The 7487-nt window shown below is 61.1% G+C and overlaps 1 protein-coding gene across 1 annotated transcript in view; it reads left to right on the top strand.

Moving 5' to 3' along the window:
- The window catches only part of LOC104290396 (plectin-like), a gene marked incomplete at both ends in the record, with an annotated part of 15006 nt that overhangs the window by 5861 nt on the left and 1658 nt on the right, over nucleotides 1–7487 (top strand). The window contains 2 exons of the mRNA XM_009889489.1: nucleotides 6–791; nucleotides 1445–7481. Coding sequence (XP_009887791.1) covers nucleotides 6–791; nucleotides 1445–7481 — 6823 coding nt within the window. The remainder of the gene's footprint in view (nucleotides 1–5; nucleotides 792–1444; nucleotides 7482–7487) is intronic.

Genomic DNA, 7487 nt, shown 5'->3' with positions numbered 1-7487 from the left:
TGAAGGAGGAGGTGACCGACGCCGTCCGGCAGAAGGCCCAGGTGGAGGAGGAGCTCTTCAAGGTCCGGGTGCAGATGGAGGAGCTGGCGAAGCTGAAGAGCCGGATCGAGGAGGAGAACAAGGTGCTGATCCTCAAGGACAAGGACAACACGCAGAAGTTCCTGGCGGAGGAGGCTGAGAAGATGAAGCAGGTGGCGGAGGAGGTGGCCCGGCTCAGCGTGGAGGCCCAGGAGGCCGCCCGCATGCGGAAGCTGGCCGAGGACGACCTGGCGCAGCAGCGGGCGCTGGCGGAGCAGATGCTGAAGGAGAAGATGCAGGCGGTGCAGGAGGCCACGCGGCTGAAGGCGGAGGCGGAGATGCTGCAGAAGCAGAAGGACCTGGCGCAGGAGCACGCCAAGCGGCTGCAGGAGGACAAGGAGCAGATGCAGCAGCACCTGGCCGAGGAGACCGAGGGTTTCCAGAAAACCCTGGAGGCTGAGCGCCGGCGGCAGCTGGAGATCACAGCCGAGGCCGAGCGCCTCAAGCTGCACGTGGCGGAGATGAGCGTGGCCCAGGCCAAGGCCGAGGAGGAAGCCAAGCGGTTCAAGAAGCAGGCGGAGGAGATCAGCGGGAGGCTGCACGAGACTGAGCTGGCCACGCAGGAGAAGATGACGCTGGTGCACACGCTGGAGATCCAGCGGCACCAGAGTGACCAGGACGCCGAGAAGCTGCGGAAGGCCATCGCCGACCTGGAGCAGGAGAAGGAGAAGCTGAAGCAGGAGGCGGCGTTGCTGCAGCAGAAGGCGGAGGAGGTACTGGGCTACGGGTCCCCCTTAGCGGTGGTGGTACACAGGAGGGCCTTCCCTCTCCTCAGCCGCCCCGCGCCGTGTCCCGGCACAGCCGGCGTGCGGGCGGCTGGCCGGACTCTGGGAGGACCCTGTGTCTGTCCCCCCTGCCAGGGGTCTCGGCGAGTGGCTACTTGTGGGGCAGAAGCCCCATGTGCAAGTCGAGGGCACGCACAGGGCCACGTGCAGCCCGCCAAACCCAGCAGGGAGGTGTCGGAGCCGGACCTCCCACCCCCTGCCCTCTCCTGCTGCCGGCAGCTCCTGCTGCGGAGGGGCCACCCCCACCTCCTCTGCTGGCTTCTCGGCCACGTGGAGCATCCTGCCCTATTCCGCTCCGTAGACAGGAGCCGTCCCCAGCTCCCTCACCCCCGCAGAAGAGCTCGTGTCTTTTCCCTGCTCGTCCCACCCACGTGTTGTCTGCTGTGGCTCCCTCCCCCCGGCTCTGCTCCCTTAGCTCCTAACCTACACAGCAGAGCGGTTGGGGGACTCTGCACCCCTACCAGCCCGGTGCCACCCCTGCTGCCTGTCCTCCCGCCCCAGCCTGCCCCCACTGCCCCACCGGTGCTGCCCTCCTGGGCAGACGGTGCCATCTGACCCTGCTGTCCTCTCTCCCCCTCCAGATGCAGGTGGCCCAGGAGGCGCAGCTCCGCCAGGAGACACAGCTCCTCCAGCAGACCTTCCTGACGGAGAAGGACGCCCTGCTGCAGAAGGAGAAGTTCATCGAGGAGGAGAAAGCGAAGCTGGAGAAGCTCTTTAAAGACGAGGTGAACAAAGCCCAGAACCTGAAGGCAGAGCAGGAGCGGCAGCAGAAGGAGATGGAGCAGGAGAAGCAGCAGCTGAAAGCCATGCTGGACGAAGCCAAGAAGCACCAGCAAGAAGCAGAAGAAAATGTCCGGCACAAGCAGGAGGAGCTGCAGCAGCTGGAGAGGCAGCGGCAACAGCAGGAGAAACTCCTGGAAGAGGAGAACAAGAAGCTCAGGGAGAGGCTCGAGCAGATGCAGGAAGAGTACAAGGCCGCCCTGGCCCAGACACGAGAGATCATGATCCAGACGGACGACCTGCCTGAGGAGGCAACGGTTACGACGACGCAGCTGCCGGATATCAAAGCTGTGCCCAACGGCAGAGACGCGGTGGATGGCTTAGCGCAGAACGGGGAGCCGGAGTTTGCGTTTGATGGCATCCGTCAGAAGGTGTCTGCAGAGAAGCTGGCTGACGCCGGCATTTTGAGCAAGGAGAACTTAGACAAGTTGACGAAGGGTGTTGTGAGTGTTGGCGAGCTCTCGCAGAGGGAAGACATCAAGAAGTACCTGCAGGGCAAGAGCAGCATCGCCGGTTTGTTAATCAAACCCACCAATCAAAAGATGAGCATCTATGAAGCCATGAAGAAGAAGCTGCTCAGCCCAGGCACCGCACTGGTCCTCCTGGAGGCGCAGGCTGCCTCCGGCTTCATAATCGACCCTGTGCGAAACGCGAGGCTCTCGGTGAACGAGGCGGTGAGAGAAGGAGTGATCGGGCCAGAACTGCACAATAAGATGCTGTCTGCTGAACGGGCGGTAACCGGCTACAAGGATCCTTACACGGGCGACAAGATCTCCCTCTTCCAGGCCATGACGAAGGACCTCATCGTCAAGGATCACGGCATACGCCTCCTCGAGGCCCAGATTGCCACCGGTGGCATCATCGACCCTGTCAACAGCCACCGCCTGCCTGTAGAAGCTGCCTACAAGCGCGGCTACTTCGATGAGGAGATGAACCAGGTCCTCTCTGACCCCACCGACGACACCAAGGGCTTCTTCGACCCCAACACACAGGAGAACCTCACCTACCTGCAGCTCATGGAGCGCTGCGTGACTGACCCAGACACGGGGCTGTGCCTCCTGCCGCTCACTGACCAGGCAGCCAAAGCAAGAGAGCTGGTCTACACCGACAAAGAAGCTAAGGATGTCTTTAAGAAGGCCACGGTGACAGCACCGTTTGGCAAGTTCCAAGGGAAAACCATGACCATCTGGGAGCTCATCAACTCTGAATACTTCACTGAGGACCAAAGGCGGGACCTGATCCAGCAGTACAGGACTGGCAAGATCACAGTGGAGAAGATCATTAAGATCATCATCACGGTTGTGGAGGAAAGCGAGAAAAAGAGCCAGATGTGCTTCGAGGGCCTCCGGGCCCCTGTGCCTGCCGCTGAGCTGCTGGAGAGCAAGGTCATCAACAAGGACCTCTACAACCAGCTGCACCAGGGCAAGAAGTCCGTGAAGGACGTGGCGGAGATGGAGTCTGTGCGGCAGTACCTGAAGGGCACAGATGCCATTGCCGGCGTCCTCGTAGAGTCGACCGGCCAGAAGCTCACCTTCTACGAGGCCCTGAAGAGAAATCTGCTGAAGCCAGAGATCGCCCTGTCCCTGCTGGAAGCGCAGGCTGCCACCGGCTACATCATTGACCCCGTGAGGAACAAGCTGTTCTCCGTTGACGAGGCGGTAAAGGCCGAGGTGGTGGGGCCGGAGTTTCACGAGAAGCTGCTGTCCGCAGAGAAGGCGGTGACTGGCTACAAGGATCCCTATACGGGCCAGACGGTTTCCCTCTACCAAGCGCTGAAGAAGGGCCTCATCCCCAGCGACACCGGGGTCCGTCTGCTGGACGTCCAGCTCGCCACTGGAGGCATCGTCGATCCTGTGAACAGCCACCGGCTCCCACTCGAGGTCGCCTACAAGCGGGGCTACTTGGACCCCGAGATAAACGAGGCTCTGTCCGAGCTCCGAGACGACACCAAGGCTTTCTATTGTCCCAACACCCAGGAGCACCTCACCTACACCCAGCTGCAGAAGAACTGCCACCGTGACAAGCAGACTGGCTTCTGCCTGCTGCCCCTGTCCGACAAAGCCATCCAGTCGCAGCAGGAGGAGGTCTACACAGACAGCCAGGCGAAGGAGTGCTTTGACAAGGCGACCGTAGAGGTCCCAGTGGGCAGCATGAAGGGCCAGACAATGACCATCTGGGAGCTGATCCACTCCGAGTACTTCACGGAGGAGCACCGGCGGGAGCTGCTCCGACAGTACAAGACTGGCAAGGTGACCATCGAGAAGATCATCAAGATCGTCATCACCATCATCGAGGAGGCTGAGACCAAAAAGCAGGAGAGGCTGACGTTCAGTGGTCTCAGGGCACCCGTACCCGCCAGCGAGCTGGTGGAGTCCCGCATCATCAGCAAAGCCCAGTACGAGCAGCTGAAGGAAGGCAAGAAATCAGTGAAGGACCTCTCTGAGACAGATGCGGTGAGGAGATTCCTGCATGGCAGCGAATGCATTGCTGGCGTCTATGTGGAGGCGACCAAGGAGAAGCTGAACATCTACGAGGCCATGAAGAGGAACCTGCTGAGGCCCAGCACTGCCGTGGTCCTCCTGGAGGCCCAGGCAGCGACCGGGTTCTTGATCGACCCTGTGAAGAACCGAAAACTGTATGTCAACGAGGCCGTGAAGGCTGGTGTCGTCGGGCCCGAACTGCACGAGAAGCTGCTGTCGGCCGAGAAGGCTGTCACTGGGTACAAGGACCCCTACTCGGGCAACACCATCTCCCTCTTCCAGGCCATGAAGAAAGGACTCATCGTCAAGGAGCACGGCATACGCCTCCTCGAGGCCCAGATTGCCACCGGCGGCATCATCGACCCCGTCAACAGCCACCGCCTCCCCGTGGAGGTGGCCTACAAACGCGGCTACTTTGATGAAGAAATGAACCGGACCCTCTCCGACCCCACCGACGACACCAAGGGCTTCTTCGACCCCAACACACAGGAGAACCTCACCTACATGCAGCTGAAGGAGAAGTGCATCGAGGATCCTGAGACGGGCCTGTATCTGCTGCCCCTGCGGGAGCCTGAGAAGCCTACAGTGGTGGAGACCACGCAGGTGTACACAGAGGCAGAGACGCGGAAGGTGTTTGAGGAGACGCGGGTGGACATCCCTGTGGGCAGCAGGGCGGGCTCCTCCATGTCGCTGTGGGAGATCATGCACTCGGACCTGCTGCCTGAGGAGCAGCGGAAGCAGCTCATGGAGGAGTTCCAGTCGGGCCGTGTGTCCAAGGAGCGCATGATCATCATCATCATTGAGATCATCGAGAAGACCGAGATCATCAGGCAGCAGAATCTCACGTCCTATGACTACGTCCGGCGCCGCATCACGGCCGAGGACCTCTATGAGGCCAAGATCATCTCTCTAGACATCTACAACCTGCTGAAGCAGGGCTCCAAAACCTTCCGGGAGCTCCTGGACGTGGAGACTGTCTGGAAGTACCTCTACGGGTCGGGCTGTGTGGCTGGCATCTACATCCCCTCTTCCAAGCAGAAGCTCAGTATCTACCAGGCGCTGAAGAAGGGGCTGATCAACTCCGAAGTGGCCCGCTCCCTCCTGGAGGCCCAGGCTGCCACCGGTTTCATGATCGACCCCACAAAGAATGAGATGCTGACCGTTGATGAAGCGGTCAGGAAAGGCGTGGTGGGGCCTGAAATCCATGACCGGCTCCTGTCCGCAGAGAGGGCTGTGACTGGTTACAGAGACCCGTACAGTGAACAGAAGATTTCCATCTTCCAGGCCATGAAGAAAGACCTCATTCCCAGCGAGGAGGCCCTCAAGCTCCTGGACGCCCAGATAGCCACCGGTGGCATCATTGACCCGCACCTGGGCTTCCATCTGCCCCTGGAGGTGGCCTACCAGCGGGGCTTCATCAACAAGGAAACGTACGATATGCTGTCCGAGCCCAGCGAGGTGCGAAGCTACGTGGACCCGTCCACGGACGAGAAGCTGAGCTACACGCAGCTCCTGAAGCGATGCCGGAAGGATGAGAACACCAGGCTCCTCCTGCTCCCACTCTGCGACACGAGGAAGCTCACCTTCCGCGGGCTGCGGAAGCAGATCACCGTGGAGGAGCTGGTCCGTTCGCAGGTGATGGACGAGGCCACCGCGCAGCGCCTCCAGGAGGGCCTCACCTCCATCGAGGAGGTCTCTAAGAACCTGAAGAAGTTCCTGGAGGGCACCAGCTGCATTGCTGGTGTCTACGTGGACTCCACGAAGGAGCGGCTGTCCGTATACCAGGCCATGAAGAAGGGTATCATCAGGCCAGGCACCGCGTTTGAGCTCCTGGAGGCGCAGGCAGCCACGGGGTACGTGATTGACCCCATCAAGGGCCTCAAGCTGACGGTGGAGGAAGCTGTGCGGATGGGCATCGTGGGCCCTGAGTTCAAGGACAAGCTGCTGTCTGCCGAGAGGGCGGTCACCGGCTACCGGGATCCCTACTCTGGAAAGCTCATCTCCCTCTTCCAGGCCATGAAGAAGGGTCTGATCCTGAAGGACCATGGGATCCGCTTGCTGGAGGCCCAGATTGCAACGGGAGGCATAATCGATCCTGAGGAGAGCCACCGCCTCCCTGTGGAGATTGCCTACAAGAGGGGCCTCTTTGACGAGGAGATGAACGAGATCCTGCTGGATCCCAGCGATGACACCAAGGGCTTCTTCGACCCCAACACGGAGGAGAACCTCACCTACCTGCAGCTCATGGAGCGCTGCATCACTGACCCAGAGACCGGCCTCTGCCTCCTGCCCCTGAAGGAGAAGAAGCGGGAGAGGAAGACCTCCTCCAAGTCCTCTGTCCGCAAGCGCAGGGTGGTGATCGTCGACCCGGAGACGGGCAAGGAGATGTCCGTGTATGAAGCCTACCGCAAGGGCCTCATCGACCACCAGACCTACCTGGAGCTGTCGGAGCAGGAGTGCGAGTGGGAGGAGATTACCACCTCCTCCTCTGACGGCGTGGTGAAGTCAATGATCATCGACAGGCGCTCGGGCCGCCAGTACGACATCGACGATGCCATTGGCAAGGGCCTGATTGACCAGTCGGCCCTGGACCAGTACCGCTCGGGCACCCTCTCCATCACCGAGTTTGCAGACATGCTCTCCGGCAACATGAGTGGCTTCCGGTCGCGGTCATCCTCTGTGGGATCCTCCTCCTCCTACACCGTCAGCCCGTCCCCCATGCGAACGCAGATATCCATGTGGAGCGACCCGACCGAGGAGACTGGGCCGGTGGCAGGCATCCTGGACACGGACACGCTGGAGAAGGTGTCCATCACGGAGGCGATGCGCCGCAACCTTGTGGATAACATCACGGGGCAGAGGCTGCTGGAAGCCCAGGCCTGCACCGGGGGCATCATCGACCCCAACACCGGGGACAAGTGCTCCGTCGCTGACGCAGTGAACAAGGGGCTGGTCGACAAAATCATGGTGGACCGCATCAACCTGGCGCAGAAGGCCTTCTACGGCTTCGAGGAACGGCGGACCAAGACGAAGATGTCGGCGGCCCAGGCCCTGAAGAAGGGCTGGCTGTACTACGAGGCCGGGCAGCGCTTCCTGGAGGTGCAGTACCTGACGGGGGGCCTGATCGAGCCCGACGTCGAGGGCCGCGTCTCCTTGGACGAGGCGCTGCAGAAGGGCACCATCGACACGCGCACGGCCCAGAAGCTGCGGGACGTGAACACCTACTCCAAGTATCTCACCTGCCCCAAAACCAAGCTCAAGATCTCCTACAAGGATGCGATGGACCGAAGCATGATCGAGGACGGCACCGGCTTGCGCCTGCTGGAGGCCTCCTCCCAGTCCAGCAAGGGCTACTACAGCCCCT

This window comes from Charadrius vociferus, unplaced genomic scaffold (genome assembly GCF_000708025.1).
Source record: "Charadrius vociferus isolate BGI_N301 unplaced genomic scaffold, ASM70802v2 scaffold2627, whole genome shotgun sequence".
In the NCBI taxonomy this organism is placed as follows: Eukaryota; Metazoa; Chordata; class Aves; order Charadriiformes; family Charadriidae; genus Charadrius; species Charadrius vociferus.
The sequence above is the reverse complement of the archived record's forward strand: the minus strand, read 5'-3'. Positions and strand labels throughout refer to the sequence as shown.